Raw genomic sequence first — 24,688 nt, 5'->3', positions numbered from 1 at the left:
ATAGAGGAGCGGCTAGAGGTCAGGGGTCCCAGCAGCAGTACACTAAAGGGGGCACGCCAAGTACCTATGATAAAACCACTAGAGGTGGATATCGTGGATCCAGCACCAAAGGCAGAGGACGTGGGTACGGCAACACCAGGTCCTCCCCCAAAAACAAACAGTGACGCCTTCTCCCTACCCCCCGACCACCTAACACCTGTCGGGGGGAGACTCCAGCAGTTCCTGTCAGTCTGGAAAACCATCACCACAGACAGGTGGGTCAAAGACATTATCCAGTACGGTTACTGTCTAGAATTAACGTCCACTCCACCCAACATACCGCCAAAGCACCGTCCTATGTCCGTAGAGCACTTGGCATTATTGCAGCAGGAGGTGCTAAGTATGCTGCAAAAAGGTGCAATAGAAGTCGTGCCCGTCAACCAACAGGGGACAGGGGTGTACTCTCTGTACTTCTTAATCCCAAAAAAGGACGGTTCTCTCAGACCTATACTAGACCTGAGACCCCTCAACCACTACATTCTATCAGAGCATTTCCATATGCTCACCCTACAGCAGGTTCTACCGCTACTCAGTCAGGGAGACTTCCTAGCCACACTGGATTTGAAAGATGCGTATTTCCATATACCCATACACCCATCGCACAGAAGATATCTCAGGTTCACTATTCAGGAGCATCACTATCAGTTCAAAGTTCTCCCCTTCGGCGTAACGACGGCACCCAGGGTCTTTACCAAGTGCCTAGCGACAGTGGCTGCACATCTACGGAGACAGCACATTCACGTCTTCCCTTACCTGGACGACTGGCTTGTTCAGGCAAAGTCAGCCCAGCAATGTGCCAGCCACATGTCTCTCACCATTCACCTTCTTCACAGTCTAGGATTCTCACTAAATTACCCAAAATCACATCTTCAACCCGCGCACGTACGACAGTACCTGGGCGCGACCATAAACACTCTGACAGCCACAGCTCAGCCAAATTTAGTGAGGATCAACAGCATGCAACTGCTGATCACAAAGTTCAAACCTCAACACTCCCTTCCAGCGCGAGTGTTCATGCAGTTGATAGGCATGATGGCCTCCTGCATTTTCATAGTCCCGCACGCGAGACTACATATGCGCCCACTTCAGGAGTGCTTAGCACGTCAATGGAATCAGGCTCACGGACAATTAACAGACCTAGTGTTGGTGAGTGGTCGGGCATACAACTCTCTGCATTGGTGGAATCCACAAAACCTTTGCAAGGGCCGACCGTTCCAAGAGCCTGTTCCGCAAATAATACTGACGGCGGACGCCTCTCTCCAGGGATGGGGAGCTCATGTACTCAATTACACAGTGCAGGGACTATGGACGACACAGCAAAAGAAGATGCACATCAACATTCTGGAACTGATGGCATCCTTCCTAGCCATGAAGGCATTCAAAGTACACTTATGCAACAAAGTCGTGTTGATCCGGACGGACAACATGACTGCCATGTACTACATACAGAAGCAGGGAGGAACACACTCTCCACAGTTGTCTCATCTGGCTCAGAGCATGTGGAAGTGGGCCATTCAGAGGAACATATTCCTCATGGCGGAACACCTCCCGGGCAAGGACAACCAGATGGCGGATCTGCTCAGCAGACACAGCCACCAGATGCACGAGTGGGAGCTACATCCGTCAGTACTCCAGCCGTACTTCCAACAGTGTGGTCATCCAGAGATAGACCTATTCGCCACAAACGAAAACTCAAAATGCCAAAGCTTTGCCGCCAGGTTCCCACATCCGCAGTCACAGGGCAATGCGATATGGATGAACTGGTCCGGCAGATTTGCGTACGCTTTTCCCCCAGCGCCATTAATACCGCTAGTGGCACGCAAACTGCGACAACACTCACTGACACTCATCCTAGTTGCTCCCACATGGGCACGCCAACCATGGTACACCACCTTTCTAGAACTTTCCGTGGTGCCACATCAAAGGCTGCGGATCACACCTGCACTTTTAACGCAGAACCATGGCGAAATTCAGCACCCAGATCCGCAACAGCTGAACCTGGCAATCTGGCTCCTGAAGTCTTAGAGTTTGGATATCTAAACCTGCCACCTGAATGTATGGATATCATCAAGGAGGCCAGGAGACCCACAACCAGAGCTTGCTATGCGGCTAAATGGAAACGGTTTGTCATTTACTGCAACAACAATGACATTAACCCGCTGGACGCATCCATTCAAAACATCATCTGTTACCTCTTACACTTATACAGATTCAATCTGGCATACAGCTCCATACGTATACATTTAACCGCGATAGCAGCCTACCTTCAAAACAGGCAGCACCTCTCTTTATTCAGAGTGCCTGCCATCAAAGCCTTCTTAGAAGGACTCAAACGAGTGATTCCCCCGAGACACCCACCGGCACCAGTGTGGAACCTCAATGTGGTCCTCACCAGATTAATGGGTCCACCTTTTGAACCTCTCCATTCATGTGAGATTCAATTCCTCACCTGGAAGGTAGCTTTCCTAGTAGCAATCACTTCGTTAAGAAGAGTTAGTGAACTCCAGGCACTAACCGTTCAAGAGCCATTCATACAGGTTCACGCAAACAGAGTTGTACTACGTACCAACCCCAAATTCATGCCTAAAGTGATATCGCAGTTCCACATGAATCAGACTATTGAGCTGCCTGTTTTCTTCCCAAATCCACAAAATGTCGCAGAGAGAATGCTACATACACTAGATGTAAAGAGGGCCCTCATGTACTATATAGACAGAACAAAGGATTTTAGGAAAACAAAACAACTTTTCGTTGCTTTTTCTCCACAACACAAGGGCAACGCCATTTCCAAAGCAGGGATAGCCAGATGGATCGTTAAATGTATTCAAATTTGCTATCAAAAAGCTAAACGCACATTAACGATTCCTCCACGAGCCCACTCAACACGAAAGTTAGGGGCGTCCATGGCTTTCCTAGGAAACATTCCTTTGCAGGAAATATGTAGAGCAGCCACATGGTCCACTATACATACATTTACCAAACACTACTGTGTAGATGTACACTCAAAACAGCAGGCAGCTGTAGGACAGGCTGTTCTCAAAACTCTTTTTCAGACTGCTGCAGCTGGCACGGGCAGCTGCCGCTAATGGAGGTACTGCTATATAATCTATGCACAGATATGAATTCAGCAGCCCACATGCCTCGAACTGAATATGCTACTTACCAGTATGCATCTGTTCTTGGCATGTAGGGCTGCTGACATTCATATCGCCCACCCTCCTCCCCGGCGCCTGTAGCGGCTGCAGCACTCAGAATCTCTGTATAGCATGGTCATCACTTACTGTATCTACTCCATCACTGCCACAATGGCGAAAAACAATCTAAGGATGGAGAGGATGCCCATGCGCACTGTAGTCCAGGGGAGGAGCCACCTATCTCGTGATACTTCGAAGACTCTTCCAGGACAACAATGTGCAATCATCCGGACCCAACACTAGGCGGCGATCTATGCACAGATATGAATGTCAGCAGCCCTACATGCCAAGAACAGATGCATACTGGTAAGTAGCATATTCAATCCAAACACACACTCATTATATCTGGCTGCTATAGTGGATGCACAATTAGACATCTGGGATAGCCAATTACTGAGAACTTCTATGTCATTCAATAGAATGGTCTTCATAGTACCTCGGAGCTTCAAACCTCATCATTTATGGTGCTGTTTGTACATATTTCAGTATACATGAAATGAAAATAAATGTTGTAAAGCCCACATTTGCCCAAGGGCATCTTGGCACCAGCTAGTTCAGCAGAAGGGAAAGAAAAGAAAACAAAGAAAACTGATCTGAAGATTAAAAAGCCAGGATTTGAGAATTTTCCCGAAAGAAGGCAGGGAAGTACAACTCTTCAAATGCAAAGGCAGGGCATTGCACTGCTTAGTGGTGCCATAGACAAAGCTTCTACCGCCCCAGTGGGTTAAATTTAGGGACAACCAAATTGTGAGCTGATGAAGATCGAAGCTCTGTGTAGAACTTACCGGGCAAATTTATTTTTAAAATAGTCGAGTCCTAATCCATGTAGGGCTTTAAAAGCAATGAATAATGCCTTAAAGAATATGCACTTGTGCACAGGTAGCCAGTGAAGTTGGACGAGGGCCTAAGAGGCAGACTGATGATTAGGAATTCCTACCAACAGCCATGCTGCAGCATTATGCAGAATCTATAACTTATTCAGTCAACGCTTCTGCAAATTGATGTACAGGGCATTGCAGTAGTCCAACTTTGAGAGAATGAGAGCAGTGCTCACTAATTTCCTCTGTCAGAATCTTTAAGATAAAGAAGGATAAGGAGGTCACTGCATCTGCCTGTTTATCAACCGACAAGTGATCATCAAATACTGACCCAAGATTTTTTACTTTGGGGACAGGAACAGGTAAGTTCCCCATATCTGGCGGACACCAGTCTGGAGAGCAAAAGGAGGTATTGTTGCCTAGAAGCAATACTGCCAGAGTTTAACTTTAAAGAATTATTGGTCATCCAGTAAATAATCTGCTGTGAAAATTGGCAGCAGATTCCTGCTGGTTTCTGCCTACGGAGATAACGATCTGTGTGTGTTCTGCATAGCTTATCACTGAAAACTCAAGTGATTTAATAAGATTAGTTAGGGGCGTAACCAGGGGCGGCTCCTCCAGGTGGGTGGAGGAGCGGTTCCTCACTGCTTTCTCGTAGTGCGAGAAGCAGAAACATAAAATGATATATTAAATACCATTTTATGTTTCTGCTTTTCCCACTGCGAGAAAGCAGAAGGCAGGGTTTGGTTGGGGGCAGGCTGGTGGGTGGGCATGTCTGCTGGAGGGCAGGGGAGGAGTGATTTGCCCTCTGTTGTGGGCGCTGACTGTTTGGTCGGTCCCAGTCATATGCACTCTGCATTTTCTCAGTGTAGGCTGCATGCAGCCTACATAGAGAAAATGGTCTCCCCGTAGACGCTCGTGGGGTCGACGTCCCAGCCAATCACAACACTGCAGTGTTGTGATTGGCTTTGGGGAAGGGAGGGAGGCTGTCTGTGGCTGCTTCCTGTTGTAGAGAGGACAATGCAGACCGATGGCGTGGGACGTCCGGCAAAGGTAAGTTAAAGTAACTTTAAAAAAAAGATTAAACCTCCCCCCTTGTGCCCACCCACCCACGAGTCATACCGGCTGTGACTGGGCATAACATATAAGTTAAATTGGATAGGGCTCAGTGAAGAGCCCAGGGGGTAGGGCTCAATAAAGAACCCTGGGGTACCCCACAAGGAAGAGAGAATGGATTGGAAGAGTAACTATCTATAGCAAACAATTGCTCCCTCTTGGATAGAAAGGATTTAAGCAGCACAAGAGCTTAACCTCTGATTCCCAGAGAATCAATAAGATCAATCAATACCTTGTGATCCACCTTATCGAATGTGATCGAGAGGACTAACAAAATCAGTGCTGCAGGATTAGCCCCATTCAAGATAGCTCTCAGTTCTTCTGATCCTGTTATGAAAGCAGACTCAGTGCTGTGTTGACTCCCGAAACCATATTGTGTGTGATCCAACAATTGATTTGATTCAAGAAAGAAAGTGAGTCCTTTGTTTATTGCCTTCTCCACAATCTTGGATGGAAAGGGAAAGCGAGATATGGGCCTGTAGTTGCTTGAGTCCAAACGATTAAGATGTGGTTTTTTTAGCAAAGGTAAAACAGAAGCTACTCTTCAGACTTTAGGGAAATATCCTTGACTGAACATTTCATTGAAGATAATCGTTAGGAGGATGGCTATTGTCTTGGCAACAGATTGCAGGATCTTTGGTGGACAAGGGTCCAAGGTTGAACCAGATCCAGTGTCTTAAATTTGATCCTAAACTTGAGCAACTGTAAGCCTGGTAAAAGAATAAAGAGATTTTGGGACGAGATCAGAAGGCGTTTCCGCAGGGATCTGGGGTGCACGACACCCAGCACTTGAGCGTCCGCATCCAAGGATGTCGAGGAGGTTTGCACCAGATTGTTAGTAAAGATATTATAATGCCAAGTACCTTTGTCTGAAAAGCAGACTTGATATTATCACATATTGATTGACTATTATTGGTCTTGTCATTGTCTTCGATTTTAGCCAGCTTTTTGACAGTGGTGAAGAGTTCTTTAGATGAATTTTCTGCTAATACTTTATGTGAAAAATACCCTGATTTTTCAGAGAAAATCAGAGCTTTATATTCTGAGATGTTTTGTTTATAAAATATTTTTTCTCTGGGGTCATAATGCTGCCTCCAACTACGCCCTTGCTGTCTCTTCCCCTATTATTCGGAATCTCATTTGGTCGACTGTCAGAAAACAGGATATTTTTTAACTCTGTTGTCTGACACATAAAGCATTTCACAAATCCCGCCCTATCTACTTGTTCATGCGTTTAATACCTTATTGTCCTGCTAAATGCCTTATATCCTTGGATAAGGCTCTTTTGACTATCCCTCGCATTCAGACCTCAAATCAGGGGGGTAGATCTTTTTCCTTCAAAGCCCCTTATCATATGAATAAACTCCCCACTAATCTTCGCTTATGCTCAGACACTATTGTTTTTAAGAAGGCTTTGAAGACCTGGCTGTTTTAGGAAGTTCTTCCTGCTCAGTAGTGCTGCACCGACATACTCCTTCGGGAGTGATTTGTACACTATATTAAATGTCTATATTATTATTATTATCCATGGATTAGAGCTGTTGAACGGGTGGGTGGTGCTAAAGTAAACTTTACACAGATTATATAGCATTCTCTTACTAGAACCTGAGTCTTTTAACTTTAGCACTGTCTTTAAAGTAATTGAAGTCTTAATAAAGATATCCAGATATCAAACTACAAAGAACAATATAGATATTGTATTATTTAATACAGCTGCTAGTTGGTAAAATTGCTACCCAACCTGTTGGATACTTGTAGACCAGAATCGCAAAGTGTACAGTTATGCATTGCCTAAACTATGGTGAATTCCTACCGTCTTTTTGTCATTCAAAATCAGTTCAGTTGTTGAGGTTCTATACAAGAGATGTGATCAACCTAGTGAAATTAGATAACTGTAATTTTCTTTGTAGCAGCAGATATGAATTCCCAGTTCACCCAGTCCAAAGAATTCTTGGCATTTATGAAAAGGACCATCAAGGAAGCATATGTGTTCTCAGCTAGGTCAAAGGCTTCCATTAAGTAGTGGGAATTTAGGTGCCAAGAATTGAACAGGTATAAACCCAGTTGGATTAGGTTGTATAAGCTTGTGAATCATGCAGTTCACCCTATTAACATACCGATGTGGGACACCTTTTTGATCCGAATACTAAAGAATAGTTTGGAACAAATGGAGCTTATTTGATGTTGCTTACAATCAAATATTTGTCTTCTGGGAATATTTAGCAACAAATAGATTTGCTCACAACCTGCATTTAAATGTTGTAAAGTGAGTAATTTCGAGACATACCTCAATTGTCACAGAGTCTTATAAGAATATAGAAAAGTGTTCCTAGTTGAATAAACAAAAGCTAACTTGCCTTTTGTGATTTCTGCTCATCCAGGGCCACAATACATGTGAGAAGCGACATGAAAAGGCAATATTGTGTGCAGTTGCCAATTGAGTGATCAAAATTCAGGGTTGAAATGGGAGATGCGTCAGTTGTGATGGGAGGAGCTCAGCAACTAACAGGCATCCTCTGGTTAGGTTTAATACAAGAGAACACCCTAATGTACATACACAGAGAAACTTGATGGCAAAAACTAAACTTTGACCCAGACAAGCAAATGACCTTACACCTAGTTTTGTCTTAACAACGCAAATATCTAGCCATAGATTTCAGATTAGATATTGAGATAGAACTGAATTAATGGAAAAGCCTCCAAAATTGTCAACTGTGGAGAATATGGATGTCAATTAAATTCCGTCCCTCTACCTGGCTGCGACCCTCTCCCACATACCCACATCCTGCAGCGTTGGGCCATCTTTCACCTACAAGTTGTCATTCCTAATTAGGTTGAATGAGCTGCTCACCCAGGCCACATCTAAATCCCACTGAAACTCCCTCCTCTACCATTTCACCCCAACAGGATTTGGCCAGCCAGCATGCATGGGACCATGAAAAGATGGAGAATGTAGGGCATATAGGGCCAGATGTAGGTAGCCAAATACCGAGCAAATTTCTGCGTTACCGACCGGTATTTGGCTGAGTGCAATGTAGGTGAGTTGAAACCTACTTGCAAAATAAGGATTTGCAAAATAGCGATTCCTTATTTTGCTCTTGCATTTAAGGAATCGGAAATACCGATTCCTTAAATGCAATGTACTTAGCACTAAAAATAGTGCACTTCAGCCTTAAGGAATCACTAATTACCACCAACTTCAAGTTGGTGGTAAGTAGCTATTTCCTTTGAAAAAGCCCTTTTTTGCTTTTTTAAATGTGCCATGTGGCACACATCCATGCCCTTAGGGCATGTATGTGTGCCACATGTGCACACATGCACATTTCAGGGGTGCAACAGGGTGTCCTTTGAACACCCTGGCACCCTTGAAATAGCTCCCGCTATTAGCGATTCGGTAATACTGAATCGCCAATAGTGAATATCTCCCATTCATTCCTATGGGCCTCCTAGCCCATAGGAATGAATTGGTAGGTATTCCTTAATAACGAATCTCAATTACTGATTCGTTATTAAGGAATGTTAAGGAATCGCTAATATTTTAGCGATTCCTACCTACATTTTATTTAGCGAGTCCTTAATAGCGATCTGGTAAAAATCGCTATTAAGGACTCGCTAAATTGAAGTTACCTACATCTGGCCCATAGAGACAATCACTGTGCATTCTGAGACAACCTCAACAAACGCACCTGTGCGATTAGTAGTATTTAAAAGTAAGAACATCTGTGCATGTGTTCTCCATGTGACCTAGCTCCACACAATTTCCACCTAGACCTGGGGGAAGCCAAGGAGTGACAACAGAGTACGTCTTACTTTGGAATGCACAAAAGGGGGGTGGAATCCAAGGCTTTTGAGGAATAAAAATGATGATGCCCTATTGGAAGTCCAATGGTGGCATATTCTAAATCATATTTCACTGCACGCCTTGCATTGCACTATATGTTTTGAGCACTGCCACATGATATACTGTGACTGGATGTTCAAATATTTAGGCTGTCTTAAAGTCATGCTTCCCAGTACATTATGCATGGGCCTTTAACCACACACTTTGTCTCTTTTGCAGGCGAAATGGGTTCTTGACCATAATGATGTAGTCCTCGGAGAGTTGCTGGGCAGTGTAAGTACATGGTAGTTGTGTAGAGAAATATTAAGTGTGTATGCCTACATTTACTTTTTTTTAAGTCAGATCTTAACATGTATAGATATATATATATATATATTCCGAAATATGTTGAAAATAAAGCGCACACTCGAAAGTTCTTTGCTTGTACAAATTAACCTTTTATTCCTCAGTCGCGACTGAGGAATAAAAGGTTAATTTGCACAAGCAAAGGACTTTCGAGTGTACGCTTTATTTTCAACAAATTTCGGAATACAAGGTCCGGCTGTGGTTACACCGGCACCGTGCACCACCTGACGATGGGCTCGATCCCAGAAGGAACCCTCTTTCAATATATATATTACCTACTGGCGGTCACCAGTAGGTAATTATAGTTAGGACCAAGTTTCCATAGGAAGAGCATTTTTTGTTTTGCTTATAACTTTGGCGTCATTTGATGAATCTTCATGAAAGTTTCCAAACTAATTCTTTGTTCATATAAGCTCCTATGTTGAAAGTTTGGGGGTGATTCATCAAGGGGGGGCTGAGAAAAAAGGGGGGGTCCCAAAACGTGTTTTCTCCATGCAATTTCCATAGGAAACTTTAGACAAGGCTACAGGTCGAACGGGTGAACGGAATTACCCCAAATTTGGCAGGGAGAAGGATCTTGGTCTAGAACGCACGCTTTTGTTTATTTGATGTGAATCCGTTCAGTAGTTTTGGAGAAATATCCAAATTTACAGATATCGTTATTTGGGAATTCTGCCATCTGATTTGCTGAGGCGTTACGAGCACAAGCTTGCTTGGTATTTGCTGCGAACGGTTGCAACTAGGAAGTGTTGGCAGCCATTTTGTGATTCAGTTGAAGCGAGTAAGGGGAAAAAAGGGCGAAAAAAGTAGGAAAGAGGAGGGTAGGAGCGCTGTGAGCTCTGTGGGGTGGTTAGGGTGTGCTATACAGAGAGTGTGAAGCAAAGTATTCACCCTTACTGGTGTGAAAGAGCTGTTTTGCCCAGAGTGAGATGGTGCTGAGGTGAGGTGCCGGTACACTGGGGGATGAAACCGTGATCTGATTGCTGTAAACTGATGTGCTCTGGGCACTGTAGCATACTGGCCGCTGTAGCATAGGTGTGCAAGTGGTGTTAGTATGCGTTTAGACTATAGCGCTGTGAGCTCTGTGGGGTGGTTAGAGTGTGCTATACAGGGAGTGTGAAGCAAAGTATTCACCCCAACCTGTGTGAAAGTGCGTTTTGCCCAGAGTGAGATGGTGCTGAGGTGAGGTGCCGGTACACTCGGGGATGAAACCGTGAGCTGATTGCTGGAAACTGATGTGCTCTGGGCGCTGTAGCATACTGGCTGCTGTAGCATAGCTGTGCAAGTGGTGTTAGTATGCGTTTAGACCAGGGGTCTCCAACCGGTCGATCGCGAGCTACCGGTAGCTCGCCGAACCCCCATGAGTAGCTCGTGCCTTGCATCTCAATTTTGTAGCCTGTCATTCTCATTCATTATTCTTAGGCCTTTTTCATAGCTGTTGCCTGCCCTCACCAAAACCAGCTGCTCGGATTGGCCTAACTGAGCATAGCTGGGGCGGGGCAGCCCAAAAACGATGATGCTATTGCTGAACTGCGTCTCCACGCCACCTGGATTTCATAGCCTGGCACCGCAGTCTTGATCATGTGCGACATGTCCCAGAGCAAGCAGCAGGTGGGCCGGAGTGGAGCAGCAGGTCCCGGAAAGCCTGCTAGTATGCAGGTGTAACAAGCAGTATTGAACTGCTTCGAACCCGTGCCCCCTGCCTGGCACATTATATTTCAGCAGCAGATATTCGGTAAGCACTGGCCTGGCCAGTAAACACCATAATACTTTGTTCTCTAAGCTGGAGTTGTGATATGCGCCTTCTATACTCAGCCGCTGGTATACTATGAGCACGAAAGACTGGGAATGTATTTTTCTCCCGCTTTCCAGCTTCGGTTTATAAATTAGGAGAAGCAGGGTGTTGCCGCGTTTCAGTTTCCTTTACCGAAGGCACAAAACAAACAACTCTCCCCATCTGCATTCCTAAAAAGAATGTAAATTGTTCCGCTATTCAGAACAGCTTTGATTTTATGATCCAGTGTCAACTATTTCATACCGTCTGTCGTTAGGTCACTGACAGAGCGTGGTGACACTCGCCCAAATATTTATGTGTTTTCTAAATTCACTCTCATTCTAGCTACCTGCCTCCTGTTTCTCCGTGTTTCTTTTTTTTTTTTTTTTTTTTTTATTGAGCAGAGCAAAAAGGTACATGCATATTTATCAAGAGCAACATTAGAAACACCACAATTAGACCAACCATTGATGTTGATTGGCTACTTACTAAACAAAGTGCAAAGTGCAATGCATTTTCATATTTTATAAACAGTCACATATAATTTCATTGTCTGTTGACAAAAAAAAAAAAAAAAAAAAAAAGTGCAAATGCAAAATGTAGCCACAGGTTAACTTATAGCTCAACTAAGACACAAGACAGACACAAAATTCACTCAAGACAAAAAATTAAAATCCCGATTAAAGTGCCCAGTGCGATAGCAGCCGAAGTTAACCTTGGCGAATACAGTACTCTTAGCATCACAGATAAAGTGCAAATGCAACATTTGAAACCAGAATTAGACCCACCATTGATGTTGGTTGTTAATAGGCTACTTACTAAGCAAAGTAAAAAGTGCAATGCATTTTCATATTTTGTAGGCAGCCACATATTCTTCCACTGTCTATTGACAAGTTGGCAGATAAAGTGCAAATGCAAGATATAACTACGAGTTAACTTATAACTCAGCTGAGACATAAGATTCATCTTAAATCACTCAAGACTAATATTAAAATCCAGATTATAATGCCCAATGCCATAGCAGTCAGACCGTGACAATACCCCCAGTCAGTGGCTTTTGCCTACCTACACAGAGCCCAACGTTCTTCCCTCATTACCCCTCATTTAGCACTTCCCAGGTCTCTCAGGGTGCAACAGAATAGGGGCCGGGCAATTCCACTGGTCTTTTGCATTTTGATTGTAGAAATGTAAATAATCAGCAGCGCTGGCCATTCTCTCCTTTGCTGCCAGAGGAGTTCGTATAATGTTGTGATAGCGCATGAGGGGGATGTCGAAGAGGCAGAAGCTACCGCTTCTTGGCTCGGCAAGCTTTGGTTTGAGAGTCACAGAGGACCCTGAGCTGCTGAAGTGCCGGCCATCTGGCTCGAGCCTTAAAGGGCTTGCCCACCTTTATGTACAGCTGGATAGAGTTCTTCACAAAATCCGGAGAGACAGTACAAATTACCACAGGGCATTCGTATAAAGTGCAAAAGGCTGCTTCATTAGAACAGGTCTATAAGCCATCATAGCCATACATATACATGAATACCCTGCCCCACTAATCCAAATTCTCACGCGTCTACTACCCTTAATCCACACTGTGCCCACTATATCCCCCAGCTGACAAATTGCATCAACATTCAAATTTCACAACTCTTCAAACCCTTGCCCGTCCTGACAAGCTGTTATTCTCTTGCTTCCCATCACGATGGTGTTACGGCTGGCCATCTTCCCTTCAGGTAATGCCAGCCGTTACCTGTTCTTTCCACCTTCCCCAAGTTGGATATGCCCTCACGGTGATGTATTAGCCCTCTCCAAATAGTGCATCGTCATTGCCTTCTGCAACCAGAGAAATACTGAACAAGTGTTTTCCCATCCCCACTCCCCATCTGAACTTTGTGCACAGTGCTGCAGTAGCTGCCTGTCCACCAGCCTCTATCCAACGTACACCCTAGCACTGGCTGTAACGGAACCCCCAAAGACTTCAGCAGTAACTACATAGTCTTCAACAGGGAATACTCATTCCTCATTAACAATGGCAATCCTTGCATGTTGGATGACCTCTGCATCTCAGTTTACTTTCCTGTGTGCTTTCTTAATGGCATTATGTGTCACTGAATCTCACCATACCCATCTCTATACAAACTCTGCCCACACAACGAAAGTATCTGACCGTAAAGGCTGTATTCTCAACAAGTTCACTTTCATAACTTTTAACAATGACAAGCCTGATAACTGGACAAATTAAAATTCACCTCAGCTAATCAGCAGCATTTCTTGACAAGCTCTACCTAGTGTCAACTCCGCCAGCCACGGCAACAGCTCTTCCGATCTCATGCTGCTCTAGCCCCATCAGTACACCACATAAACATCACTCTTGAAGCCCAGCGACTTTCCAACAGGACATAGCTGCCCATCGGCTTGGCTGCCCACTTCAACCAGCGAATGCCCAAATTATAGTAATAGCTGACAGAGGCCCAAGAACACAACCTACATACAACAAACAAAAACATGGATATTGCTAGATAGCTGCTAAGATAAATCTATATCCTGCTCAATGTATCTCTTTAACAATCTGAAACTTAACAGTTCATAATCCTAGAAACAATTCTGCTAAAAAAAAGCTACTCCTGGAAACTTACCTGAAAAAAGTACGCAATTTAAATACAAGTTTATTGTAACAGTGACGCTTCACTCAAAAGCACACACAGACTCTTAAAGAGACTTTCAAACATAACATCGAGGAGTATGAGCAAATACGAGGCAGACTATCCGTTTTTTCAGGTACATACAATTTTTGCATAGGGCAACTCTTAAGAAAACAGCAGAGACAAGCCAACAGCATTACTATATCAAGGGTATACGTGTCACATACTATTCACAGGGAGAACAAATACCATGTCCTGCTCTAATCTCATTTAATAATTACAATTCACACTGAACTAGATGCCTAGCAAACCCCCTCGGGTGTAGAACAGAATAAAGTTACCTACAAGGTGAAGAGATTCTGCAATAATGCATCTTTAAAGTGACCCTAACTGATACTCTGCGAACTACAAATCAAGAGAATACAAATCCTAAAGTCACTTTACAACAGCGTTAAATCTGAAATTTTGCACCTTTGTATACTTGCAGGTGAGGTGATTATCCAGTATTCAGGGATAGGGATGTGTGTTTTCAATATTTAACACAGCAGCAGCTCACTAACATTACTGCAAGTCATCTCTGTGACGCCGTCCCATTTCTAATGTGATATCCTGTTTCGCTATAAAAGAAACTTTATTGTGGATATTGCATGAAATATGAACACAACATTTCTATTGCTTTAAATATAAGTTTCCTTGAATTTATTCTGAATGTGGGTGATGTGCAAGAGTGTTACAGACATTTTGCAGATCTGTTTAAAAATTAATAAAGGTCATTCGGGAAAGGCTCTCTGCAGAAAAGAGCTGGCTCTATCGGGGCTTTGGCCAGAGCCAACTTTGCCCATGCAGTCTCTGTTCTTCTTTAACTTTTGCAGTGTGTGAACAAGTTGACCGAGGATCACAAAAGGAGGTCATAGGCTTGTATCCTGTAGTAGTTTGTTACACTTTCCAGGAATGCTTCCACGCAAGACACGCTTTTGCTTCAGGTATCACAACCTGCAGCTGTCTGTAGCTTCTAAAGATGGTGTGGCCCCTTGTATTCAAACCACAGGAAGGAATTAGGCTTACAGTCAATGAAACTGGGCGTGGGGGGGGGGTCTAAAAAAAATGCGCGAGTTGCTTGGCCTTTAGTAGCTCACGACGAATTTTACTGATCAGAAATAACTCTCACTACAGAAAAGGTTGGAGACCCCTGGTTTAGACTATAGCGGGAGTGGGAAGCAAACTACTCACCCCTACCGGTCTGAAGTCTCGAATGGAGTGTTTTAGCAAGCAGAAATAAAGAAATAATCATGAAGAATATAATGCAGAATGTTGCAATGCCACAGAAGTCTAAATTGTGAAATCAGGTGTGTTTAAGAAAGTGGCTATGTGTAATAAAGCGATGGAGTCTGCAAGTTATATAAAAAGTGTCTTTATTTAATTGGCATAAATAGACTCACTGGTGCAAGAGCTAAGGCATCCAGCTGAGGCAAACTCCAACCGCTTCTGCTGTATTCAAACCTAAGCTCCTGCATCAGTCAATTCCACATTACGTGTTACAGTTCCATGTGACATAAACAATACCTATTAGACATGAATGACTGTAAATTGTATAATGAAAATAAAGGTAGGATACGATTACCACACTGTGCCAACCAGTTCCTAAACAATGCCGTGTTTTTTGATCTTGATCGCCAGCTCGTGAGCAGAGGCTGAGGATGAGCTAATTTGTGTGAAAGGGCTTCGTGGATAACAGGCAGGCAGAGAGACGTGTGCACAAAGAATAGACATGGTTTCAAAATGGATGTCGGGTTTAGGCTAATTTAGCAAGTAAATAGTGTATTTGCATAGGTCATACATCACCCATCCCTGGTTAGGCTGGAGACGTAAAGGGCAATTATGAAAACAGAGTTCAAATGCCTAAGCATACTTAGAAAGTTATTATATGAAAATAGTTCAATTGAAGTGTATTAAAAAATGTTATAGGAAAAAGTCAAAAAAGTTGGAAAAAATCAATCCAAGAATAAAGTGAATTTCTCACAAGTCTTGGAGATTGCAGTCCGGATGTTCTTCAGCGGCTTGAGATGCGTAATGTTCCAAGAGGCGATTGTTGCCATCGTGTGAGAAAAGCGAAGCGATCCAATTCATATCCTCGAAGGGACAGTAATGTTCCTCGAATGTTGAGCGGCAGTTTGAATTGGCAGGCAATCTGCGATGTTGCCAAAGGTCGCACGTTGCAGATCTTTCGCGGCTGCGCAGAAATCCCATTCCGCCAGGATACCTTTTTGCGTTGCATGTGCCATTGCTCCACTGCCCGAACAATCACGTTCATGGTTTTCAAGATACTCCATTACCTGCTGGATATCGGGAGCGATTGTTGGGATGTTGGCAAGGCATAGATCCATTCGCCAGTTGAATGGGCAAGTTTTGCAATAAAAAGATTGTTGCACGCAGATTGCATATGTGTAAATAAATGTCATGTTGTAGCTTGCTCTGATAATAGATAGAGGCAGGCAGCCGAAAAGTTGTTCCATTTTTTCACGGGATTGATGTAGCTTCGCGTAGAGGCGTATTCTATCGGACATGCTTGTTACCACAGGAAGCCCAGCCATTTTTTACAAGCAAAAATAGTAGTACGATGGCCGCAAACAGCGAGAATTATGGGCACTGTTCCTGTTATACCAGAGATTATCAAATGAATGAAGTCTGGTATTATACCAAAACCAGTTTGAAAGCCTGTGACAAGGCCGGAGGAGACAGTGTTAAAAAAGTGTGCCAGAGCTTAAATGTCAGATGTGTTGAAAATTGTGTAACAATTCACAAAGTGTAATGGGAGGTTTGTATTTAAAAGGGACTGTATTTTACTTGAAGTTAGTGCTATCTGTAGTCGCTAAATTACTTTTGCAGAAGTGAGGGACACTTCTGTTTGAAACAAAAGCGCTTTCAGTTTGCTCAGTTTAATAAAATCTTTTTTCAAAGTAGGTATTGAAGGCCAAGTTGAACTTTGGGAGTTACTTTGTGTGGGTGGGAATAGAGATTTCCACAGCAAGTTACCTGGTTTGAAACAGTAAGGACATACGGTATGCCAGCTCACATTCCGTAGCAGTCCATGTTATTAAGAAGCAGATAACTGCCGTTAGAAAGCTGTGTGAATGTTGGTCTGATTGTGGGAGTTGGCAAGATTGGGGGCTGTAAGCTTAAAAGCGTCGTGCAGTTGGACATTCTTGCATAGTAATGAATGACTGCCATTGTGGTCGCACTTTTCACCTGTGAGAAAAACTTCTGTATCCTCTTTAAGACAGCGATATGTAAATGGGAGAAACCACTGCTCGTAAATAAACGCGCTAACTTATATAATCACATACAACATGACAAACAACATGTACACCTAGCAGACACAACAAAACTACGTACTGTGGGAACCATGGCTAGCCATGTACACAAACCAAACATGGCGTAGCACCTCTGCCACACAATGCAGAATGAGGGGAGGGATGGGAGCAAAGTATGTGCTAAGGTGGCAAGTGATTCTCGATTATAAAATTATACAATGCAAAGTGTTGAGGGGATGTGCCGGACAGACTTGAGTATGCAGAGCACAGACATGTACATGTCAACATACACTGATGGTCTATTGAGTGAAGTGGACAGTGGACGTAACCATGATAGTACATTCAGTAGGGAAGATTACGAAAACATAGCTCATACATGCCCCATGCCCCCAAATCTTTAACGTAGTGGGCTGGCTCGGCATACGCAAGGCTAGCGTAGGGGTATGAATAAAAGGCACGTTTCTCTGGGTGTGGTTCTCTTCCGGAATGGCGAACGTGTCTGCCAGGTCTGCGCAGCTTACACCGCCACGAGGCTGATGCCGTGAGCGAAGGTGGCTGCGTGAATAATGCTCTCAGCCTGCTGGAACCCAGAAACCGTCATGGCTGCTGCGATGCACATATGCCCCACAGTTCACCTTTCAACACCGCTGTATGTGAAAGAGGGCCCACCACGTGCCGGCAGAAGCTTTTGGGCCGAGGTCTGTGAGCCCGGAAGGCTCCCGAGATCAACGCTGGCTACTGCCACACAGGCACACAGCGCCCAGCCTGAGGCTCGGCACCATGGAGTGCTCTGTATACTACCAACACAGTAGTCCAACAGGTACCAACAGTGTAACGGTGTCTTGATCCCACAATGGACGATGTTAGAACTGCATCTGAGAGTGGAGATGAAGGTACTCCCTTTGACCAGGTGCAACCAACTCTAGGTCCCAACAGTGGAACAGTGTCTTGATCCCAGAATGGACGATGTCCGATATTACCTGCTGCTTGGTTTTCACAGAACTCCCGCCGTTGAGGTGCATCAGACTCTGTGCTTCCGTAGCTAACTGCTGCACATGATTATTGGGCTTGGTTGACTGTAGTCGCTGGATTACACCGCTGTACAGCAGGTCCAAACAGTGAAATGGGGTCTTGATTCTATGATTGAGGATGTCAGACGTTGAAGTCTGTGATGATTTCTGTGTACCCCCTCCGATTAGGTGCAACCAACTCCGTGCTTCCGAATTCAATGGCACGTGGCTGTGAGGCGTTAATGACCAATGCCTCTGGCCTACACTGTGGTCAGCAGGGCTCACAATTCAGATTGAGTGGTGACTGTTAAATTACAGAATCCAGTAGGAAACTAACTACAATGTCTATTGAAATATATACAATATCCTTTTAGTATACTTGCTTTTTTTTTAGATGAGTTATAGGTTTAGTACAATGACCAAATTCTTCTTGGTAGTGGAAAAGAACACTGAATAACAGTCTACACTGTGGACAGTAGAGATCGCTAATGAATTGTTTTGATTCATTTATTTCAGAGTGATGTAATATGTGATGTCATCACCAGTGCATTGCGGGCGCGCAAGTTATAGTTAGCTCAACTAACTATAATGGCCGAATTTCTCTGGTTTTATATGAGTCAAATGTCCAACTAACTATAACGTCCCTGAAACCTATGGTTTTTTAGTGAATATATATATATATGCCTCCGTTGATCTCAAACTGCGAGGCGCCATGTTCTTTTCACATTTACACCAGATATCGTGTGACATTAAATTAACCACTGAAAACAGACTTCTCGCTATATTGCTTACTGTACCATTGCGGCAGTCAAATCATTATTTCTTTTCTCTGCACAATATTACTAAACGGAGCCAAATTCATTAAGCAATAATTGGTCGCCTTATAATATTACATAAATAGCCCTCTTAAAATTGTATAAAAGGAGAATTCTCAGTGTAAAATGCCACAATGTTTTATAAGAACAGGCCTACTGTTAAAAACATAACATCGCAGTTTTGAATAAAGCCCCCGTGATCAATGCCTGTTCAGCTTTATTAATATTGTTTTCTATTTCCGTAATACTGCACTTGCTGATTCATTTCTATGAACACTCATACAGCTCTAGTGGGCAAACTCTACTACCACACAATAGTAGTATTCTAAACTGCTGTCATAATAAACAACTATATATGAAGCAGGCCTTCCTTATGATGTATGCCTAAACTTAAATAAAATTTAACCCAAGTGGGCAATAATAATTAACACTGATAACTGAATATAATTAAGTCATTATATTTGTGGCCTCATCCCTGTAGATGTTTATAAAGCCCTGATGGGCAGGCTCTGCTCCCGTATGCTATTATAGATTTCTATTGTAATGACTGACCATACATTCAACTTACTTCATAAAGGCAAAACCCTGTTCCAGTACCTTTGTGTAACTTCCACCCTCATGTGTTAACTAAAGTGCTGTGTACTAAAATAATAGTGGTTTAAAATGATAAAATCCTGAAATTGCCTCTACTTGTATTAAGAGAGATTTCTAGCATGGCTATAAATGTGTATGCAACTCATCTTCCATATTTAAATGCATGGGATTTTAGTATTCAGCTCAATGATGTGCCAGGACTCCACTTGCTTTAACAATTTCTCCCTGTCGCCTTCTCTGTTAATGAAAGCTATTTCATCTACTACAAAGTACATCATTCCTTGCACATCACTCAAATATTTTTCTTCAAAGTTGCAGGCTACTGAATGTGTTCTATGTGTGTTCTTTATAGCCCTTATGTGTTAGAGGGACGTGTAGCGTGATGCTTCCCACATACAGTAATCAACAGGGACATTGTAAGATGTAGACTGCATGGTCAGTCTTGCAATAAAAATAGCTTCTTATGCTCTTTGTAGTCTTAAGTAGTGGTGATTTAAATTCCTTTATATTTTTCCCATGTTGGCTGGCCTTACATTTGCCACACTTCCTAAAAGCTGGATTTTCTCCAAACCGGCTTTTCTTTTGTATGTTACTCTCAGTGCTACTTTTCACTGAATCATCCCTCATGGATTTTGCTATTCTGAAAGTAACACCTGGCCTGCATTGGGCAAACTCGCAGATTACTAGACCATTCCTTATCAAGTGCCAATACTTCTGAATTATAGTCATCACTACCCCTTCTTGTTTATTAAAAGTAGTGTCCGGTCTACAATGGGGATCAATCTTAGTCTTTTTGCTTTTAATCAAAAGAAGCTGTCTTCATTTTACTTTAGCTTTCTTTTTGCTTCATCAATACAGGTCTGCGAATAACCCCAATCCTGAAATCTTCTCATCAGGTCTTCCAGAGTTTTACCTTCCTCAACTTTCTCGCCACAGTTTTTTCTGATGTGCAAACTCTCACCATAGGAAATGCTCTAGAACAAATTATGCGGAAAACAACTGGAAAGATGGGGATCTGAGGGAATGCCCATGAATGGATCACACCCTTCCTTGCCGTCAGTACTCAGAGGGTCTGCCTTCCATCATACACCTCTGCGGCATTCCCCAAGGGTCCTCTCTTAACCCCACCCTGTTCAACACATACATGGCCCCTCCGGCTACCATGGTCGGACCCTATGGTATGAACATAATATCATACGCTGACGACACCCAACTCTTCCTGTCCTTTTCAGTGAACCCCACAAACTACAAAGCCAGATTCCACATGCGCATGACAAGCATAGCTAGCTGGATGAAAAACAATTGCCTCAAACTCAAAACCGACAAAACAGAGGTACTCATCTTTGGGAGTAACACATCCCCGTGGCTAGCATAACTAGGCCCTGCATCCACAGAATGCGCAAGGAACCTCGGCATCATACTCAACAGCAAGCTCACCATGAGGAAACAGAATAACTTAGTGTCCTCTGCCTGCTTCCTCACCCTCTGCATACTCCTGGAAATCTTCAAGTGGATCCCCATCATCACCAGATGCACCACCACCCAGGCCCTCATCACCAGCCGCCTCGACTATGGCGACACCTTATATGTGGCTATCACCACACAGCTGCTCAGCTGCCTTCAGACAATTGAGAACAGAGCAGCAAGGCTCCTCCTCGACCTCCCGAGGAGGGCCCACATCACCCCTCATCTCAGAACTCTTCACTGGCTCCCTGCCCTCAAAAGGTGCCAGTTTAAGATGCTAGGTCATGCCTACAAAGCCCTGCTCAACATAGGGACAGCCTACCTTAATGCCAGGGTAAACTTTCACCAACCCTTCAGACAACTGCACTCCGCCTCCCTTTCCCACACTTCCTTCTTCCACCGAAGTAGGAGCGACAGCTGGGCCTTCTTCTACCTGGCCGCCAAGACCTGGACCTCAATCTCAGGACCGCACCCTGCAGGAATTCAGAAATGACCTAAAGACCCGGCAGTTCTACTGACCACTCCCAGCAGTAACAATCCCCCCAGTGACTGGATACCCTTTCGGGTGATAAACAGCGCTCTACAAATCTGTTGATTGATTTATGCATGCAGTAATGTGTTACCTGACGTAGGTTTCCTCAATTGCCTGGTTATTGATTAATTGTTCTTTGCATACGCAGTTAGATCAAGAAAATTGACTTCAAAACTGCTTATTGTGCTTGTGAAGTGAAGGTAAAGATCATTCTTGCCAAATTTTTCCATAAACATGTTGGCACTTTCCTCTGTGTCTTTCCAGACTACAAAGAGGTCATAGATAAACCTACACCAAAACATTGTGTTGAGTTCCACCCAATCATCATGATGTTCTGTCTGGACCACCTGCTCCACCCAGCAGCCCATAAGAAAATTAGCATAGTTGCGGGCAAAGCAGGAGCACTGTTCCTCTGACCTGGTGGAACAAGTCATTGTTGAAGATAACGTTATTTTCCAAACAGCTCTTAATTATTAACAATAACATTTTAGTGTGCTTCCACAATTTCGAAAGGCTTTGAACCTAAAAAGTGCTCTACTGCTCTTAACCCATCGTTACACTGTATTCTTGTGTAGAGTGTAGCTACATTACTGGTCATTAAACTGTATTCATCTTCCTAATGGATATTATACATTTTCCTCAAGAAGTCTCCCATGTCCTGAATATAAGCATGCAAACTTCTAACAAAGTCCCCCTTCAGTGCGAGCTCAGAGATACTGCATGCAGACTCAGGATGCTCCCAAAAGTTCACACACCGAATTTCTGTCAACGTTTGATATAGCCTAACCATGGAATCCCACCGGCCCCCTGGGCTCTTCAGGATTTTGTTAATGGCCAAATGAAAAGGCACCAATGCCTCAGAGCACCGGATTCTCCTCCAGTACATCAGGGGCCTGAGTCCAACTCTGTGTGTGTGATCTGAGACCAAGTTCTAAAAGGAGGGGGACTAGTGGCATGTTGAGAGGAAGATTGGTGAGGAGACACAAAAAGCGTTACTCCACCAGCTCCAGGTCACTAATGTTCTCATGCCCCCAGAGTTCCCTTCCATACAAAGGACCCCCCCACCTCAATGCTTGTTAGCTATATATTTGCTGTGCAGGGGATATGGGACAAAAACCGGAGCCCTGGAGGGACTTCAGGATGCCACTTGAATAGTGCCCCAGCCTAAGTTTGCACTTCTTGATCTGGAGGGACCACCCAAAGTGTTCATTAAGGGTGAACCCTAGATAATTAAATGTTCTAACCCTCTCCAGAGGAATACTGTTGAGGACTGGAGATGGTTGAGCGAATGACAAGGATTCAGGACCATGTACTTCGTTTTACTAAGATTGATCTGTAGCCCTCGCTGCCTGCAGAAGACCGCAAACTGGTCCAACAAGTTTTGGGTGCCCATAGGGGACTTAGAGACCAGCAGCGTGTCATTCACAAACAGCAGTGCAGGCAACTTCCTGTTGGCCAGGGATGGGGCAACATGAATACATTGCTCTAAGTGCACCACCAGATCATTGATAAATAAAAGGAACAGGGTCGGTGCTAAGGTTTACCTCTGTCTAACATCCCTAGATACTGGGATGGTACCTGTCAGCTCCCCATGAGGACCACATCTGACGGGTGCAATTATTCAGATGAAGCTGGCTGAAGATGTTAACTAGATATTTCTGGACCCCCACGTAAGTCAATACTTTCCACAGGACTTCCAAATGCCGACCGGAGGTCGACAAAAATGATGTAAAGATGACCCCCACTCAATGTGACGTATTTCCAATGCAATAGCTACAATGACGATTCTCCAATTATCATACATAGAGAATCTTGATTTCATTAAAGACAACGGAGGCTGACATTATGCAATAACTTTTATTGCTGCCCAAGACATGCAGCCCTTTAAAGTGTAACTAGTACATCATAGATAAAACATTCCAAATAACAATAACAAAGTGCCATGGCAACCAACTATGTTCCTCTTGGAGCTGCGAAAGGATAGACAACTTCTTCCAAGATAAACGTCATTATGACTTCTTTACAAAGATGTAGAGTCTGGAATAGAAAAAAGGAATATTGGTAGTGACTATTTCCATAAATCCATATAAGTAACATTTGATATAAATTAACATTGATAAAACATCCACCAGGGAGTGGTGGGAGGGATAATGTCAGCCTCCATTGTCTTTAATGAAATCAAGATTCTCTCTGTATGATAATTGGAGAATCGTTATTTCATTACAAGACCGGAGGCTACATTATGCAAGTTTAAAGCTCTGCAATGCTACGTTGCTTACATGTTCTACAGGTTTAAGATAAAATCTAAAAGTGGAAGCATTTGACCAATCTGCTGCTTTGAGGATATCCTCCCCAGAAAACCTTACTGGCCATAGCCCCTCAGGAAGAATGAGCGCCAAATTTGTATAAGTCAATACCTGCTTCCAACATCACCGTTCTAAGCCATCTCAAGATAGTAGCAGAAGAGATTGCCTTGTAGGGTTTAACAAAATAAATCAGTAGTTGATTTTCATTCATAGGTCTAAAAACACTCATTTTCTCTTCATACACTTTCATGCAACTTGCCACACAAAGTTTGGGACAGTCAAAAAAGAACGGGTAGAAAATGTTTTCCGACATTGTTTTGGTCCTTTTCCATATCTCAAATAATACACCATCAGGTGAATAAATCCTATTAGAAATTCCTAATGCTTTAACGTCTGAAACTCGTCTAAAAGATATTAAGCAAAGTAGTGTAGCTAACTTAATGGAAAGTTGTTTCCTTGTAAGGAAAAGGTTACCAGGCCAGGATGTAAAAAGGTCGAAGATAAGATTTACGTTCCATAATGAATCATATTTGGCTTTAAGAGGACGTTTCAGTCTTATTCCTTTCATCACTCTACGAACTAGGGGGTCAGTGCCGATAGAAGTCATTTAACAAGGAATGTCCTGCAGAAAACGCTGATCTGTAACAATTTACTGTTCTATAGGAAAGTCCTGATTTAAAAAGGTCTGCTAAGTAGTTTGCTACCTCTACAACAGGTGCGTCCACGGGATCCATACCCGTTCCATGCACCAACTACACCATTTTTTCCAAGCACCAATGTATATTCTCCTTGTTCCCGGAGCCCATGACTCATCCAATAGGTTTTTAGCCTCTCCTGAAAGGCCCGAGTATCTTCTTGAACCCCTGAAATCTTCCAGGCAAGAAGGTTCATCTTTCCTTCTA

General features: G+C 43.5%; 1 protein-coding gene across 1 annotated transcript in view; it reads left to right on the top strand.

The window, feature by feature from the left end:
• Positions 1–24,688, top strand: part of LOC146772971 (tyrosine-protein kinase Fer-like) — a 198,768-nt gene that overhangs the window by 134,985 nt on the left and 39,095 nt on the right. The window contains exon 4 of the mRNA XM_085639970.1: positions 9,228–9,281. Within this exon, the coding sequence (XP_085496096.1) occupies positions 9,228–9,281 (54 nt within the window). The remainder of the gene's footprint in view (positions 1–9,227; positions 9,282–24,688) is intronic.

The sequence above is a fragment of the Triturus cristatus genome, chromosome 12 (genome assembly GCF_964204655.1).
Source record: "Triturus cristatus chromosome 12, aTriCri1.1, whole genome shotgun sequence".
In the NCBI taxonomy this organism is placed as follows: domain Eukaryota; kingdom Metazoa; phylum Chordata; class Amphibia; order Caudata; family Salamandridae; genus Triturus; species Triturus cristatus.
The sequence above is the reverse complement of the archived record's forward strand: the minus strand, read 5'-3'. Positions and strand labels throughout refer to the sequence as shown.